Source organism: Taurulus bubalis (genome assembly GCF_910589615.1).
Source record: "Taurulus bubalis genome assembly, chromosome: 19".
NCBI lineage: Eukaryota > Metazoa > Chordata > Actinopteri > Perciformes > Cottidae > Taurulus > Taurulus bubalis.
Window position 1 is genome coordinate 11,804,286 of NC_136607.1, and position 19,159 is coordinate 11,823,444.

Genomic DNA, 19,159 nt, shown 5'->3' on the forward strand with positions numbered 1-19,159 from the left:
GATGGGAACTTCATACAGAGTCCACACAACCACTTGAGAACACGGAGGCGTGGTGAGACTGCCGGAATAACGGTAATACTGACTCATGTTGTGCTTCGGCAGAAGGTTCATCAGCGGGAATGGCTTAATTTGAGTAGTTTGGCCTTGAAAGAGGACGAACAGCCGTGATGAGAACAGAGCTACAAACACTAGACACATCCGGCGGGAGGGAATTGTCTAGCGTTCCTCTCACCTTTATAAGCGACAGAGGACAGCTTTTGTGAGATGAGTCCAAAGTGCACATTGTCTGCGTAGACAACCTGAAAGAAAGCCGGACATAAGGATGTGTATTCTAGGATGCTTGAATATATAGAACAAGTTTAATTCAACTGACATCCAGAAAGAATCCGAGCACAGCAAGTCCTGTTGGATCGTTCAAGGCCGCCGTCATGTTGGGATGGATGGACTTCATGTTGACGATGTGCATCTAGAGGTAAATGCAAACAGACATTAAAGGGAAGGCTGCACTGCACCCGCCTGCTGCACCAGTCGCTGGGTGACAGTGTAGAGCTCGTCTACTTACTGTACCTCCATCGGGTATCTGCGTCTGTCCACCGTGTGCTCTGACCCGTTGGTGGCCGGGCCTCCCCAGTGGAAGTGCAGCTGGACGGTGTGGTACACATCTGGAAGACCTCCACCGCTCACCGACATGCCGTTGCCGACCTGCAGCACGACTGAGAGAAGCAACGGGAAACGTGTAATCGCCAACACATTAATATGCATGTTCATGACAGTGTCTTTGCAGTATTCACCAGAGTGCCCGTCGTTTTTAACGGTCCAGTGACCCGTTTGGATCTCATCGAAGCCCTCCAGGTGTAAAGATCCCAGAGACGCGTTCCGGGTCATCTGGTGGTCCAGATTGATGGGAGAGTGATGCTCTTCAAGTAAAGGGTGACAAGACGGGAACATGTCTCCCCATGTGTAAGGATCTGAGGATGGTGAGGGAACCACATAACTCCTCATATCAAGGTTCAAGGTTTTTTTCTTCTCTTTTTTTTCTATTTGTGCTTAGACCAACAGTCCAGACACATTGGATTTTTTTTGTGCAGGGCTCTCTGAGTGAACAGTTTTGGAAATAAAAACACATACAACATTGAATCTGTAGGTTTCATTCTTGACCTCTGAAACAGTACGAGACAGGACAATATTGTACAGCTATTCTGGAGCTTTTGATCAACTCCTACAATCTTCCTCATCAGATTGAGTTTACTTTACGACTTTAAGCACTTCTCATCCATGTTGGCATAAAAGATTAAGGCCGAGTTATTTCTTGAGATGAGAAAGATCTGATCTCAAGTTCCATTTAGTAGCAAACGTTTACATTCCTTCTTTTTTTCTTGCATCTTTGCTTTTTTCTTCTGGAGCTCCAAACAGTTATTCAGATGACACAATCTGAGAGGTTTAGAGGAGAAAATCTTCTCAAAGACAAATTGAACCGGGTGGTTTGCAAGAAGACACTGCTTCACTTTAAGGGTCACCAAGGAAGAACAGCTACACAGTATACACATAATGATACTAACAGAACTTTAATCGTATACAATCATGGGTTATTACAGTTGAATAATATCTCCTATATTGGCCAGTAAATTATTCACCAACGAGTGGGGACATAGTGCCGCTAACTCTTTATTGAGAGATCATATCCTTTAAGTCGTAGTAAAAGTAGTTCATAGGTTACTCACCACAGCGCGGCTCATCGTAACAGTAGTCCTCTGAAATATAAACACAGCAAAAATGTTGGCAAGCATTATTTTTCATTAAATTTAGAATCACACATTATGAATCTAGGCTACAGGACCCTCACCTGGATTAACAAATGAAAGAAAAATCATGACGAGAGCAGCAGCCCAAACCATTGTCGGATCCTGCAGCCCGGAGACTCCTGACAGGTGTCGGTATCTGAGGTAGACTGAAGGTCGGTGCGGACGTCCTGCTTAAATGGGAACGGGGGTGAAAGCGGAGTTTTATTTTCTCCGGGTCTGATCGGTGAAGCGTGTCATTACCAGTCTAGTGGTCTTTCCTGATCAACAGGCTCATTGATGCAGGACAGCTTCACCCCCTCCTCCTCTGCCACTGCTGCCAGCAGAGATGCCCAGTGACCAGTAACAAAACCTATTCATCCCACGGGAAAGTCAGTGGACGAGTGGCACGCTGAATTAGAATATATATGGTTTCATATGAGGAGGCTGTAGAAATGGTTTAAAATAATGTGGAAACAAAACATTCAAATTATAAGAATAGAAATCCCTCCAATCACTGTGTGAAATAACATTTTATGATATTAAAGCGCCTAAAGGACCTCCTGATTCAAATATAAATGTACTTGACATGTTAGGAAAGTCCGTAATGCATTCATATCAATGTCCTGAACATGAGATCCACCTGAAATAGTTATTTCTAAAAACTTGATATTGAAATATGTCACACATAACATTGTTCTTAAGTTGCCAATTATCAGCACCTTGATAACAACTCTTGATATGTGGGAAAGGTTTCTAAGTGATGTCACAAAATGCTCTTAACGGCGTTGAGCGTCTCTTCCACTTAGCAATAGATCATGCGAGTCCGTCACTACTCGGCCCGCCTGAACAAAGCCTCTTTTCTTCCGCCACAATGCTCTCCGGCCGGGTATCGCTGTCTCTGCTCCGCCCGCTGCCTTATGAGTCACCGCAAGGTGCGATATATCCGCTTTCTTTAAATTATTTGAATCTTTTGATTGCCGTGGATTGAATTTATCCCACAGCCTCCATCTCACTGTCCTGGGGATTTCCCCAGCATCCCACCTAAATCCTCTGACATTTGGCCGTTGCAGACGGAGGACTTTCCTGCAGGACTCACCGAGCGGCTAAAAGTCGTGATTGATAAGAGTTCCGTATGATGCTGTTGTTCGTACCCACTGACGCATGAGTCGTCCTTCATGGTGCAATTTATTTGGCATTTGATTAGATGTACATCTACCTCAGGAAAAAACACAAGCCCTCCCTGCAAATTAAGCACTTTTCTTTTTTTAATTTAAAGGCTATGAAATAAAAGACAATGACATGTAGCATTTGTCGTATTATACATGAAACAAATAAAATCCAATAAAATGAGTTCTCACACCACCAGTATAGCACAGAAACTACAGCATGAATGCAGCTGTTTGGGTCATGGGCAGGTTTCTGGTGCACACAGATGTTAAACTATGCGAGTCGACTGTACAGGACACTGTTGAGCTAAAAATGTTTCCATTAAAAGAAAAATCTCTCAGCATGCCCAAAAAAATAAAAACATGCAATGCAGCTCCAAAAAGCAGACTGAAAGATAAAATCAAACCACTTTGATGAAAAATAAAAATCTAAAACAGAACACCTTCCCTCTCTCTCTCACACACACACCTTTTTAAATCACAATTCATGAGATTTTCTTTCTGGGATAATCCACTGTGGATTATCAATGCCCCCCAAATTAAAAATTAAAAAAAATGGGGAAGAATATGTTTTGTACAGTAAACTCCAACATGAGTTCGTTCAGACACGTTTACAGCTGGTTTTCTTGAGATCAAAATAGCGTTTGAATGCTGGTGGTTGTGGGTCGACTGATCCAACTTCCTCAAAATGTTTAAATTCATCCTTGAGTGAGTCAAACGATTGTCGTCATAAAATGGGTCTAACAAGTTCCAAATATACAGTATTTTTTTATTACAATTTTCCTCTCTTTTTTTTTTACTGCAATCCCACTGAGAAACAAGGACGTTAACAAACCCATTAACACCAAACAGAAATAGACACAGCTACAGTCAGTGATCTTCATCGGAAGCTGAAATCAACCTCAATAACTGAGACAACGGATGTATCGCGTGAAGTACCACACACATACAAACACATCAGAAATGGAGGGGCAGCATCCAAATGGGACATTGAAAAAATTACTTTGTAAAAACAAAAAACAAACAAACCCTGATTAATTTGAGGGATGAGCAAGCAAAACACTGAGTTTTTGAATCCCTAAATATGGTTCAGTTTGCAAATACACAACTATGCTGCCAAGAGTTGATGATTAAGGAACAACAAATGGGGCCGTTTGCATGATTAAGCCGCTTCATGATTGGAACAGCAATCTTAAATAAATTGATTTTCTCAAATTTAATGACAGGATATCGTCCCTAATCTTCACATGTACACTCGAAAAAGCTTCATCGCTTACGCTCGCCGATCACTGGGGAGTTCAGACTGTGTCTATCTCACGATAAAACAATCAAGATTACAGCCTGCAGTCATAAATTATCATCAAAAAGAACACGATAACAAACTCAGATATTTATCCGTACCACAACATTCCTTGATACATAATGCCGCGTGTCAGCATTACCCAATAAAAACCACTATAGCAGGAAACTAACCGTACCCTCTAGCAAGGTTAAACCTCTTAATTACAAAACTTTTGCTGCAAATACGCGCTATAAACCTGGAAGACAGCTTCATGTATCAGACTAATAAGAAAGGGAGGGGACAGTAGATTCTATGAGCGAGTAGAAATCGAGAAGTGGGACATGCCGCATTGGACAGAGCTGATGAGAACATTATTGTAGCCTTGAGACCGTTGGATCGACACAGATACGTCCGTTTGGACATTAAGATGCAAACAGAAACGCACAGAAACATTAGCTGACTTCACTGTCCGTCTGTCATTCTTGTGCTGGAGTGGGACGCACAAGTATAACAAATTTGACCGGCACAGACCTGAAGGGGTATTTACATTAGGGCCTCTGGACCAATCGGGCCAACTCTGAGATGTTTCAAAAGCTTTGCTCAGTCGATGCTAAAAGTGAAAGTTGTTTTCCTCTGTATAGAAACAGTCCTCTCTGTTTAAAAAAATAAGAAGAAAAAAACAAAAACCACTCAGAAGGCCGACTGCAGTAGAGTCTTTAGAAAGAGGGCATCCTCGCACGTCACAGAAACAGGCTTCCGTCGTGTCTGCACAAACCCGAACCCTCCCCACAGTCAGCGTTTTGATAAATGACACCACAGTCTGCTGCGTCCCGTCCCGGCGCAGAACGCACTCATGACCGTCCTCCACCAGCAGGTCACGTCCGGGTGCAGCTCCCTGCCGTCCGTCCACGGTCCTATACGACGGTGCTGAGGGAGGAGGCGCAGTCTGCGTGGATGGAAGCAGGGGCGTGGCCATCTGTCGGGGTGTCGGGCCCCACCAGCAGGGTGCTGCTGTCTATGGAGTCCTCCCTCTCCTGAGAGGGCGGGACCGAGTCCGTCACGGGCCCAGAGGCGTTGGGAATAGCCGTCTGGAGCCCATCTACCATGGCGTTCATCTGGCTCGGCAATATGGAAACCCCGTGTCCTGCAGGTAACAAAAAGAGAGGAAATGAAGTCGAGGGCTTAACACTCTGCACCCGATGAGATACATGAGCAACAGGCTCTGCGCCTACCAAGGTCCACATAGAGGAGGCTGTCTGGGTTGATGGAGGCTTCGTACGGAGGAGGGGGGTCGTCAGGATGCTGGATGTCGGGGTACTTATAGGCTGCGTACGGCGGGGGAGGCTCTTGGAAATGGAAAGCTCCTCCCTCTCCATCATCAGACAGATGCAGGGGAGTGAGGCCGGTGCCGAAGGCGTCCGGGCCGTAGTCGAAGCCCGGGACTCGTCTTCCAAGGTTAAAGTGGTGCACTGAGCAGAAGCAGACAAACACAGTAGGATGTGAATCAACTACCAATTTCACTACCAAGAAAAAGGAGAGGATTTTATGTGACTCAATCTTTATAGAAATATTCAAAATAATCAAAAGACTGTTTACGAAGAGCACGGTGTAAAGAGTGTTGGTTGCCATAGTTCACCAACAGGCCTTCGGGGGTTAACACCACTACAACTATTTAGTCAAATTTTGTGACTGTTTTTAGAGACAGTTTCATAACTTTCATAACAGGATATAGCCATGACTAGTGTAGCCCCAGTGCACGGTAGAGGAGAAATAAATAGGTATATAAATATTTACATAGCACCTCTCAAGAACAAAGTAACAAAGTGTTTTACAATAAAATATCAACAAATACCATCAGTGAAGAAAAAGCCACAAGAAAGAAAAGAGTCTTAAGAAAAGATTTAAATAAAGAAATTCACACATCATCGCAGTTCGATCAGTTATAAAGTACCTTTATAGGAGTAGCCCATAAGACTCGACTGCACAATGTATTATTTGGTGCCATCGTTTTAAAAAGCACTATTTCAATTAATTATGTTTTTCTCTTAAGGCAGCACTTTGTGACTTTTTCCTTTAAAATAAAAACAGCACGTTTTTATTTCAGTATATTGTCTATTTATTACCAAAGTATAGCAGAAATACAAATATGATTGGAAACAAATAAATGTGTTGCGTTGCATGTTGATCACGTGGTGCGCCATTATCGTGCAAGTCCTCCTAAAATGTTGCGTTTTTCTAGTGGACAAAGAAATAACAATTTTGAACTAAAGCTTTGTGTACCGCAGCACTTGAATTTAACTTTAAACAAAGACTCATGTGTTGAATAGAATTATCCGAGAAACTTTTAGATGAGAAAGCCTTAAATTTCATGACTGATGTGTTCAATGCTCACAGTTTCCTCCAATCAGAGTTTCGATGCGTTCGCGTCTCCGCTGACGGAGTCTGTGCACCATGAAGAGCAGCAGAGAGAGGATGAGGAAGGACGAGATGCAGCTGACGATCAGTCTCATCCCACTGGCCATCGAGTCAAACAGACTGTTTCCATCTGGGGAAAAAGGAAAAGAAAACCGACAAAATACGAGTATCACGAGCTGGGATCTCATTGGAGCTCCAGAGTATGAGATCCGAATTTTTCATTTAAGAAGATTAAACCATTTGAAAACAAAATGTTATTTAACATTTTAAATCCAGTTAAAAAAAAAAAAAAAAAAAAAAAAAAAAGTCACATCAGTAAAAAATGTTTGCATCTTCTGTCTACTCTACAACATTTTGTTTTGCACCGTGTGCAAGAAATATCCAACATAAAATGTTGTACTAGAGTCGACAGAAGATTACTTTTTTAACTGAATTAAAAATGTTAAAAAACATTTTATGTTGAATATCTCTTGCACACAGTGTAAAAGAATAACCTGTAGTGAAAAGAGTCTGAAAGATTACCACATGCTGCGATAGATCAAATACTCTAGACACTGAAGACTTGTGAGTAAATGAATACTTAAGGTGTGTGTTTTCTGTTCACGAGGCAGTACCTGGGTCCAGGCAGGTGAACTTGCAGCACTCTTTGGGATCCTTGCGGAAGTGCTTGCAGCCTTGCGGACGCTCGCACAACGCAGCCACACACATCTCAGGCTCGCCGTCGTGACACGTGCAGCTCAGACACGGGTCGTCCCCCTTGGGAGTGAAGTAGTAGCCTTCGTTTACCACGTTGTCTTTTATGTCCACACATGTTTGTCCTGTCAGGGAAAAAAAGACATTATCCAAAATAAACATGACATGACCAAACTAATTCTCTACTTTTCTGATGGAAAAGACAGCATGCGCACGTACTCCTCTTGCAGAGAAACGGGAACTTCTTGTAGCAGTTCTCAGCATGCCAGCTGTGAAGGCCTCGTTCATTCATGCTTTTGATCTGAAAGCGCTGCAGCTGGGCACAGAAGACGTTGTCCTGGGTGGGAGACGCCTCCCCGAAGTTGGTCAGACCCTCAGGTGGTAGAAACACCTGCATGGACCCTGTTGAGAAAGAAAAACACATTTTTAAGCATTACAATAATCATGTTACGGAACAGTAGCTGGATTTCTAGTATTTAAAAAAAGAGCAGAAAAAGTTTGTACCTTTGTATGCGACCTCCCAGCGGCCCTCCAGAGAGTGGTTCTGATTGGTGATCACATACTGGTAGCCCACCCAAAACCTTAAAAAAAAAAATAATTCTAATAACTACAATGTTTAAATGTACTTCATCAAATTCCACTTCATGGTTTCTGCATAAACCAGTATTGAGCACTTTATATGGCCACTAGATGGCCTGCAATGACGGAGCACCATCACTCCCCCACCTCTGCTGAAACACACTGAACTGTATATTTGTACTGTATTATACTTGTTTCATGAAAACAAAAAAAAGGGCAATGTATGATTTCAATGTGTCAGAAAAGTTCACTTGAAACTTAAAAGGATTTAACCTCGAGGCTGTGAATTAATGTAATCATGCATGTATAGCCAGTAATGTATTCATGCATGTACAGCCAGTAATGTATTCATGCATGTACAGCCAGTTGAACTGACCTGAGTTGAACTGGCCCGTTTGTCTGTATTTGTCTTTGACCAGAAATTGCAAACTACACACGAACTGAAGTCAAGCTCTTAACTGGTAAAGACTGTAGAAACTCAAAACTCTGACTAAACACGAATACTATCCGTTAAGTGAAGCTCTTGTAGCAACCTACAATCACAGGCTTTGACCGATACGTTTTAATGACACAGTAAAGTCAAAACTCACTTGCACTGGTCTCTGCGCTCACAGACTTTGTCATCGAAATCCACCTCGATCTTCAGTATGAACTGCAGCTCCTCATTGGTGACAAAAGTAGCCAACGAGCCGTTGACTTTCTGACACGTATCGACAGCCTGCCAGTAGTTCTCGTTCCTCAGGTACACTTTGTAGCAGCTGGACGTCTTCTCGTAGTGGTGCCACCCGCTGGGGCATTTCTCTAGGGACGGAAAATAAACTTTAACATGGTGTTTGAGAAAAGCAGCACACTCATGATCAGAAGTATGTTTGTCAAGACATTTGACAGTAATAAACAATCAATATATGAGTGATTTCTAATATGTGTGGATTGCAGATTCCACAACAACATGATCAAAGACAGTTAACAGGAGATGCTCACTGTTGAAGCGCACAGGCTGAGCCACACCAATGACGTCTTCTACCTGGTCGTATCCGTTGTCAAAACGAAACCTCTCCTCCTTTATAGCTGCAAAGAAATGACTCAGGGTCAACACATGTGGACAAGTATTTACAGACTTTATTTGTCAAAGAAAAATAACACTATTTTAGTGTTGTGTGACCTGTTAAAGGCCTGTGGTGTAATGAACAAGGCATTTCATTGGTCCAATAGCCGGATAGATAAACAACTCTGTCTGCTACATCCACGGTCTACTCTAGTAGTATGTGTGAGCTAAGGCCTTTTTTGTGTAAAAATAATACTATACAAGTTAATATATTCAGAAATGTCCACAGAGTGTACAGACTAATTCTGGTACTTCTTAAAGTACACTTCTCTTTTCTAGCTTTTAATTTACTTTAGAGCTTCTGTTCAGCATTTCCTCCTTATTTCTTGAGAAAAAAAAATACGTGACGCTTGTGTTTTAAGAACCAACGTCAACTCACAAAATATCAAAAACGTCAATACAGATTTGAGGAAGATAAAGGCAGAACCGAAACCTTACTTTATTAACATTAAAACAGTGCAGATTGTATTCTCTAGGAAGTATCACAGTGAATCAAATCTAAAATCATAAAGGAGACAATCTCAGGAGACTGAGGTTTGACTGTCGTCAGGATAAATCTCCAATTATTGTAACTAATCCTCTTAGGAGTCTTATTAGAAATGACAAAACTTCAATAGTTTCTCAGTTTACAGTATTGAATACTCAACAGGAAGTCCAGCTGCCCAAAAAAGGGGAAACATAGACATTATAACATTTTTACAGTGACACAAAAATGATGTCTTTGATTTTACTGTAATTATTTCTACTTTACTTTCTCCATCTTCTCAAAATACTATTAAATATAACAGGTCTTTTGTTTGCAGCCTCGCTGACATCAGTCTGCAGTGTGCTTGTTGCCAACTGGATGTCGATAAACTATATTTTTCCCATTTAACCTGCATTGAAGTTACAAGGTTCAAGGTCTACCCTGGTATTTGTCTGGCTGGAATTAGTGTGAGGGATCGCTCCACCTCCACATGTTATTCAACAAAGAGCTAATCCCCAACAAGACCATTGATTTCCATGCGCGCTGTTGATTTATCAGACAATAAGCCCTCGCTGAGACATGTGCGAGCATTGTTTGGCTTTTTCTTGCCTTCCTCTATGAAACCACAGTTACTCAGCACAAAGGTAATGTGCAACTAATGCAGAATATACAGGGTATGCATTTGTTTATGTACCTTTCATGGATGAATAAACAAAGAAAACAAAAAAAAGTTGATCAATTCATGCTTTTATTGCATGTTTGATAAATTAAGTGTTTTTACTAAGAAATTAATAGACTTGTGTTAAAAAACTGCAGCAGTTGACAGTGTTGTTCCAGGCCTACAGCGGCAACCTAAAGGCATACTGCTGTGTGGAGGTCACATGCTGGACTCAATCCTCAGTAATTCCTATTATGCGGTCAGAGATCTGGGGATAAGGTCTCTCTGGATTTAAGGGGGGAAAACAATGGGATTTCGGTCAAAAGGCTTAGCACTGCAACATCCATGCAGCGTTGAAGAGATCAGCGAGCAGTAAACAAAAACAGAGACACATGTGCAGCCACTCAAGAGTTCAACTCTGCCTCGTCCTGCAATCGGTCAGTCCAGATCTGCTAGTCTTGATTTTAGAATCCCCGTGGTGGATTAGGATTTTAAACCTGCTCTGCTTGATAAAAGGAAGTCAGGTTGAAATGTGTCGGGGGGGGAGGGGCTTTGAAACACAACAAATGTGACTGGGTCGTCCTTCGGTACAGGCATTTGCGCTCACACAACAGGCTACTTCTGCTCATATGTGGTCCACATGCATCACTGAACATCTCTGGATGTCGCATGATTAGATCCCAGTGCGTCCCTAAGGCATTCTGGGTACATTCATACCTGAATTTGGAGCCGTCCAGCTTTCCAAGTGGGAAAACTGTTGCTACTCTTTCCAGAAAGCAATCATGTTATGGGTGTTAGGTAACATAGTGGGTGTAAGAGGGCTTAGGAGAGCTATACTCACGGGGACAGTCCATCTCGTCACTCTTGTCCTCACATGCTGTCCAGCCGTCACACTGCCAGGACATGGGGATACACTGCATCTTCCCACTGCGGCAGGCGAACTGCTCAGGGCTGCAGCGCTGCTCTGAAATACAAGAGAGGAGTTCCTGTGGTCAGACCGGCATGTGACTGAGCCTTTTCTAAACAAGTCCTGCATCTAGCAGAAGTGAAGCAGGTCACGCTTTTAATAAAATAAGCGATCTTACATGGTGATGGGGTGAATTTAGGGGGGTAGACCACACAAACAAATTTTCAATGTTCTTCCTTCTGGGTGCAAATCACAGTCAAATAGGAGCGGCACCATCACTGCACCAGTGGGATGAACTTTGGGCCAAAGTGTTTTCTCCCCAGCTGTAAACAACAGGTGTTCTCCTCAAAAAGCCCATCTAGGAGCACTTTGGAGACGCAACGATTTTTTCCAGCTAAGACGCTTTGGTTGCTATGAGACAGAATATTCGCAGAAGTAAAAATGTCGGCACAAGCTACTTTCTCTGGAAGGGAAAGGCTGAAACACCAAACGAGCAACGCAGAATAGACGCGCAAAACCATGCCACGCTAATAGTGTTTGTAGCATATCGTAAATGCTACAATGCCGTGTGATCCCATTGCAAAGAAAAGAAGCAGAACGCTGGCCTCAGGAAAAAAACGTTTCGGTGGACAAAGCACCTAAATCCGCAGTACATTTTACACCCACTTCCTGTCAGCCCACTCACCGATGCAATATACTGAGAGAGCAAAGGCTGAAATAAAACTTAGAAAAAGGATACTGGCAAAGAAAACCCATCGCAACATGTTTATACTCATCCAGAGAAGCTTGTGAATCCACCAACAGACCAGTGAAAATAAAAGAGGAAGCCTTTTGTAAGCATGTGCCCAAGTAACAGTTATTAGGGCCAACGGAAAGACGTCGCCTTGGACCTGCAGCAGATACACTTAGTGTCTTTTTGTTTGTTTGGTTATGCCCTTCAGCAAAACATTCTGTGCTAAGTGGGTCATGTGCGGTTAAAAGATGTCTTCCTCGTGTGATGAAATAACTGCTCTCTCTATAAGCAAACTCAAACACGTCCCAGCAATGTTGTTGATCATATGCGAGAGACTTCAACTGATTAAGTTGTAAAAACATAAACTATATTAGCTCCTCAGAAAATATTATTTAATATATAAGGGGATTCAGGCTTCTTTTTTATTACAATCTGAAAATACTGAACGGTCAGCAGTGGTTCAAACTGAACATATTCTAACAAGAAGATCAGACAGGCACTACACTAAAAAGACACACTGCGTGCTTACCTGACAATAATCTTGCCAGAGCTAGCCGCGGACCTGAAACAAACAGAAACAATAAAGTGACTCTCTGATTCAATGTGTTGTCTTTTATGGGACAATATTCATCCCGTTTGTGCCGCTCACCATGTTGTCTATAAGGATATCTATTATTTATACTGTCAACAATCCTCTGGCATTTCTTAGTGCTCTGTGATTTCCCCAGTTGTTTTGCCCATTAGAGGGCATTTCACACCATCTGTTTACCTACGAAGCTCGACCACCCACTCGGGTGACAAACAGGGAAAGACTATTTTTGCTGAGAAAAAGAATTGGAGCCATTTCAAGTGACTATTGTTTCATCTGCGACCAAACGGCCCCGGTGACTTTACCCCACACAGACCAGACGTTCGGCTCTGATGAGACACAGAGCCACAACCGACACTCGGCTTTAACACAGTGATCAAAACCAGCCAGTTCTGACTGCTGCACAAATTATTGATTAACCGGATATTACAAAAACTAAACAAACATGAGCATCTGGCAAAGTCCCACAAAGGAATGATTTACAAACTAGATGTAAATAACGGCTTGCCCACTATTTCCAATCATAGTGCAATAGTTTTGTTTTAAGAAACTAATAATTCAACTGAAGCTTCTCCCTGGTTCAAATACAACCTAACAAGACAAATTGTTCAGACCTTCAGATAGCATGACAAATCATATTTTCAAAAACAAGAATCTCACATGACACCAGATGTGACCTTGTTCTGCTCTACTTTAACAACAAAGGGCACAAACCGTGCCTTATCAGGTCCTATTGACTTCATTTTGCACAACATCCTGCTCAGACACAGCTAAATGGAACAAGATTAATACAAATATGATTTCAAAAGTATTTTGTTTTTCACATGCATGACATATAGACCAGGTATGTTGTGAGCATCCTGTCTTTTAAAAAGTAAATATACTTTTTGAAGGCTTCAACCATTTCCCCATTGGACTATGTTTAAAGAGAGTCCATGCTATTTTCAGCTGTAAACAATAAGAGAAAAAAACAACTGAAGGCCAGAGTTGAAAAAAGTCAACAAATCCTGAAAAGCCGACCTTAATGCACGATTGCAGATCGCCTTCACTCTGCCTAAAAGGTGTCTCCCGCAGCAGACTTGTCTTAGTTAATGCTAAGTGGATTGAGACGCATTACAGATCCGTCTCAGTCTCCAGGGACTGAATGCATCATCATCGATCCTATCAAGTCCGAATATGTGTCAAATTGATGAATAACATTAGAGACCATGTGTCCCAAATGTGATGTTAATAATTAATGCATACAGAATGATAGCCCAGGTAAAAAGAGCTGTTGGCTTTCACAGTCGAGAGTCAATCAGATTTTAAAAGCCTTGCAAGATAACAGAATTATGAGAAAATAGATCTAATATGAAACTCACACTGTACGAGGCTGCAGGGTGACGCTACAAAAGACATCCAAGGACTTTTATAGTCTACATATTTTTTCAGTATTGCAATAAGACATGTTGCTTTGCCATGTTAGCCTACTGGGAAGCTAGTGAACAAACAAAACACAAATCCAGCTGGGGACTGTTTATCTAAAACATAGTGGACTAGTTTTAAGCTGCATCTGCATGCGCTCACGACTAGAAAATAAACGTCTGGCTTGTACTTTCTGCAGCCCGGGCTTGGAATGAAGACTTGCTGCCTGCACACATCCGTATTCATTCTTTCTTTTCCGATAACTGCTACTGGAACGAAAGTAGAATTTATTCAGATAACGGTAGACTATTCTACTTTAGGTTATCAGACGGTACAAGTTTTTAAAAAGCCTGTATCTATAACAGCTTAACGTTGAGGTGCATTTCCTTCGACATTAACTGAACTTCAGGGTGTCTGAATCTTCTGTGGTTAACAGCTTCCTGAAAGCTCATTTTTCCCCTTCTTGCTTGGTCAAGAGGGACATTTCATCAGAGATATTTGACAGCACACATTGGAGGTTCCTTTTTTTGACGATTGCCAGAAATTATTCACCACGTAGTGAACATGTGACATGCATGATGCACACATACTGTATCTTGTGGCTGTATGCAGAAATGCATCTGCCAGGGAATAACTGTATTAATGACTGATACATGACAAATGGAGCCGTTCTGAGGGCGGGCAAGCAGGGCATAAAACATCTCTTCTTGAGGCCATTTCTTTCACAAGCTTTGGATTTTGCCATTTCAAGTCTTCAAATGGGTGAACACTGACAAGAGAACCTCTGCATCTCGTACATAAACAACAGGAAGATACAATAAAGACTGTCCCAACTCAGTCCCACTGAAGTATAACGGCACAGTGAACTGGCCTTGTGTGCACACTGCATCATCTCCAGCCGCTGATGATTCACATCAACACTGAGGCTCACTGTTAGAAGCAGTGGGTGGGTACAAAAACATTAATTTCTTTCTTTCTTTATACCACCTCACATTTAAAATCAATATATTTTCTTTATACCACGTGAATACCAGGTCAAATTCTTTCAAAACCAGAGCCGTTTGGTTTGCTAACTATTAGATGAGCAGCCTACATAAACAAAAAGCAATTTTGGGTCAACACTTAAAATGGTAAACAGAGTTGCTCTTGAATACAGAGCTGCAGCACTGAGTTTTACCATTTACACAGGAGAACGTGTTATGACTAGGGTTATTTCTAGTGTCACAGGGATAAAAGGGATCATCTTTACAGGCCTAGAGCATACAATAACCTAAAACTATCTGCAGGCAGCTTGTGGGATATCGAGACAGTCTCTTGGCTTTCCGACGTGTTTCCATCTCTGAAATTCTCATTTCCTCCACACACACTTTCAACAGCTTAACAATAAGGGACAACAACATAAGCAAGATGTTTCAGGAGAAAAAGGCTGCCAAAAACAACACATTTAACAATTTCCTTATTTGTGGATCACTATTCTCCCATTTCAATCCAATGACTCAATGATTATGTGGTAAATATGTATTAATGGCTTTTCATTGACCCAATGAACACCGCCTTGATGTTTTACAGCAGAGTACATTATCTGTAAGCAACTGCTTACTAGGTTGTCCCTGAACAAAATCACTGCTTCCAGTTGTAAGTTGGAAAGTACACAGATATGAATGGATAAAACACAATGTTGGTATAATTAAATATTGTATAGCACTCTACTAAAAGATGATTTTAAGAACGCATATGAATTTACCAGTGAGTGGAAGCCTCATCTAGCTTTATATTTGGACACAAATAATAATGTCCCTTACCCTCACATCAACAACAAGAGGATTTTCCACAAGTCAATTTCAAACCTTCACTTAAAAAGAATCACTGTGGCTGTAATTCAAGTCTTCTCCATTCGGCTCACTGCGAGTTAACTGTAAACCGCCACTGTAGTCTTCGTCAGTGAGCAATCAGGTGAATAAAAACATATGATGTGGACAAATGACGTCTTTCAAAAATGAAACTACAGACAACTGTTTTGTGTTGAACAGATAGTCATAAACCAGCTGCCAGGGTAGCACAGACGGTTCATTCAACACTAAGCAGAACTGAATGCAGCGTTGGAGGCGGCGTCCCATTCATATGAAAGCTGCTCAATCGAGCATGAAGCAAAAATAGTTTGACTTAGTATAACATTAAAAAGTATAGCATTACCCAGCTCTGCCTCTAATTGGGCTCATTCACATGAACAGAGGAAGCACAACAACCCTGGATTAATGCCTTTTACAACTTTTAGGACCTCATGTTTTAATAAGAGCTGTTCAAGTGTTCATACTGGGAAGTTGATTTACGTCAACAACAACAAAAATGTATCCGCTGAGTTACAGATGTTTCCCCCAAAGTAAGTCTTTGGGAAAAAGTATTTTTTGGCCCAAAGGCAATGGGCCACTATGTATAATTTGCTTCCAGTCCTGGTGCTCTTCCTGCAGGCTTTGTTGGGAAGCACACGGGGGAAAATGGTCACATTAATCAGGTGGACAATGTACTCCTGATCACATTTTGCATGTCTTGGTAGTGTGGGTGCGAGCAAACTGAAGCATCCACAGGACATGCACGTGTGCTAACCACCAGGCCACTGCGTTGCATATGATCATATCTATTTCCGTAGAAGTGATTCTAATCATAATTCAAATTAAAAGCACCTTCAACAAGTTTCATCTTCCTTCAGATGGAGAGTATGTAAAGCCCAACTACATTAAAATTGTTGACATTTTAATGTTGTCTGGCTCACTGGCATATATCCATAAAGCTAACCAAAGAGCCATTTAATGGCCATTTCATTTTACGATGCATGTTCCTTTGCTACCAGCAGCAGTAGATGCTGTCAGATTCCTAAAGACACTGTGAGATGGCTCAAGCCTTCTACCTGTGTGACAGGAAAAGTGTTTCATGCTCACAACAGCTCAAACTTTTTTCAATTGAATTATGTTCCAGCAAACTAGATTATTCCTAAATCCAAGTCATGTGGGCATCAAGCTTTAGGAAGCATGCAATTGATGTGCACCAGCACGCTCTACAAAAACACACCCTCTGTGACAACGCCTGTACCAAACACGATATAACAGTTTGACCCCCCCTGTAGAAGGCCACACTATCCCCAAACAGCTAGCAGTGGTTTCAAACAGAGGCCAATACTATTTTCAAAAACATTAAACCCAACGCTGATATATGGAAGATGATAACCTTCACTTTTCCCTCAAGTTATTGTAAACAAAAAGATGTTGAATAAATACTGAATTCCCTTTTGACAAGATGATCATTACAGTTTATTACACTCTATAATTGAGTGCAGATCAACTTCCTATTTGCCCACGAACCAAACACAAAATAACTATAAGAAGTATGCAGTGTTGCTTGTACTGTGTTTTTTTCCAGGCACTCCTTTTTTATCAAGCCAAACAATAACGTGTTTATTCACGACTTGAACTGATAACAGCAGATAACAGTCAATGGTTCATGGTCTCCCAGAGCAGGCTGATCCATTATGAACAATCATCCCTGCCTATATCTATTCAGATTTTCAACACTAGCAGGTAATCTAGGATGTCACCAGTCACCAGTCTCAGAAGGTGTGTGTATGAGCAAACTGTCACATGGAAGCTATATGTTGCTGTATGATTGAATCTTATGTGGAAGTCCAGAAAATTGTTTTTTTCCAATGCGGATATTAAAACTATAGCATATTGCATCCTAGCTATCTTAGCCAAATCCCAACGTTTGTCAGGATCACAAGATCAGACCGACAGGAAACCACAAGATGCTTTTATGTTCTTGCTGCTTAAAGGAATCCAGGAAAGGCAATGCAAGTGTTTGCAATCAAAGCACATGTTCAGGCTTTCAATTGAGACAAATCATTTGAATTTTTTTTCCTGTTTGATCTTTAAAAACTGTAATTTTGTCCATCGTGTGCCAATAATGTATTGGAAGTGGCTATATTATTGAAAACAAACAGGTACACCATGCATTTGCTTATTAGGGATTTTGTATGTTTTTCAATACATCAGATTGTGTCTGTAGTTTGCGTTGAACACAACAATCCTCTTCAGGAAAGTGTCATGACAGTTACATTACTTTGTTGTTTAACACTCGGATGTTTGAGTATGTCGCTAGACGATGAGTCAATGAGAGGCTGCTTTTGTGATGCAGGAGCATGAATCTCTGACATGCATTTCAAATACACCTTCCAGCTCCTCGTCCAAGCGGACACACACACAGAGGTTAAATTGCCTGCGAAGGTACCCACCTTTTAAAACAGGAGTAAAGTTAAATATTTATAACACAATTTCTCAATACAGCTGTATTAACAAGTGTCAAAATAGCTTATGAAAGAGAGGCAACGGGCTATCTGGAGAATAAACAAATGTGTTATATATATATATATATATATATATATATATATATATATATATATATAGGTTTGTGGACTGTATACATCTTGAAGTATTTGGTCGTTTAATGATTGCAGAAGAGGTTTTTATTTTCCCACTTTTTAAATGCATTTGTACTGCCACAGTTGCGACAGCAAGACGGTCCTGCACACTGTCCAACAGTCGAACGGAAGCGGTTTAAAAAACTACCAGAGTCCCCGGTTTGTCCAGCAGGCCTTTCCGCCTGACCTGCCGCTTTCTGCTGTAATCTCTGTTTCTCTCTTTCACGCCGAGCGCACGGGAATAAAACAACTCGGATATATTTACCTGTCCGTGGTGGGTCCGTTAACGTGAGGACGAAGAGGAGAGAGAAGAGGACGAAACTGCTGCTGTCAGCCTTTGGCAACATTTATCCTCCATTCATAGTAACTCCTCTATCCAGAAATTTTACAAAATATACCGAGGATCTGCGCCGCCGCCGCCGCCCTCTCCGGAGTCAAAACGTTAAACTCTGAACACAGTTTACACCCATGTTATGCACTCAAAGTGGCAGCTGACGGGGAACAAGGTGCGTCTATAAAGCATAGTCGCACCGCACAGCGACACAGATTGTGGTTAATCTCGCCGAGCAGCTAACGTCAGCTAACTGGCGTCAGCGTCCGTCCGTCCTCTCCTGCTCGGTGTGGAGCGCCGCAGATCCAAGATGGCCGCGCCCCCCCATCACAACAATCCCAAACATTCGACACAGGCTGTCAGCTGGAGGAGCCGTCGGGGGCGGAGTTAAGCCGCTTTTATCCAGAGTGAGAACCTGTGTGCGTGTGTGTGTGCGTGCTTGCGTGCGTGCGTGTCCGCGTTGAGATTATTATGATGAATCCGACCTAAAATATTATCAGTGAGCGGATGGCATCGACACACGCTGGAGACTGGCGCAGTTTATCATCCAGCACAATGCGAGCTGCTGGCGCACGGGGTGGT

General features: G+C 41.9%; 2 protein-coding genes across 3 annotated transcripts in view; both read right to left on the reverse strand.

The window, feature by feature from the left end:
* Positions 1-2,958, reverse strand: part of car15 (carbonic anhydrase 15) — a gene marked incomplete at both ends in the record, with an annotated part of 3,287 nt that extends 329 nt beyond the window's left edge. The window contains 7 exons of the mRNA XM_079234962.1: positions 1-143; positions 233-299; positions 374-466; positions 568-713; positions 792-968; positions 1,722-1,751; positions 2,823-2,958. The exon at positions 1-143 is cut by the window's left edge and continues 18 nt beyond it. Coding sequence (XP_079091088.1) covers positions 1-143; positions 233-299; positions 374-466; positions 568-713; positions 792-968; positions 1,722-1,751; positions 2,823-2,958 — 792 coding nt within the window. The remainder of the gene's footprint in view (positions 144-232; positions 300-373; positions 467-567; positions 714-791; positions 969-1,721; positions 1,752-2,822) is intronic.
* Positions 2,948-18,593, reverse strand: dgcr2 (DiGeorge syndrome critical region gene 2; the record flags this gene model as incomplete). Of its 2 annotated transcripts, none has more annotated exons than XM_079235478.1 (11): positions 2,948-5,373; positions 5,462-5,698; positions 6,622-6,774; positions 7,259-7,462; positions 7,557-7,739; positions 7,842-7,918; positions 8,507-8,717; positions 8,898-8,984; positions 10,987-11,109; positions 12,315-12,347; positions 18,512-18,593. In XM_079235478.1, 11 exons carry the CDS (start codon positions 18,591-18,593, stop codon positions 5,144-5,146), a joined length of 1,620 nt encoding a protein of 539 aa, XP_079091604.1. In that variant the 3' UTR covers positions 2,948-5,143. The 2 variants fall into 2 exon arrangements, with proteins under 2 accessions (XP_079091604.1, XP_079091605.1); XM_079235479.1 differs by having other exon boundaries at positions 2,948-5,328; positions 5,438-5,698.
* Between the last annotated feature and the right edge of the window lie 566 nt (positions 18,594-19,159).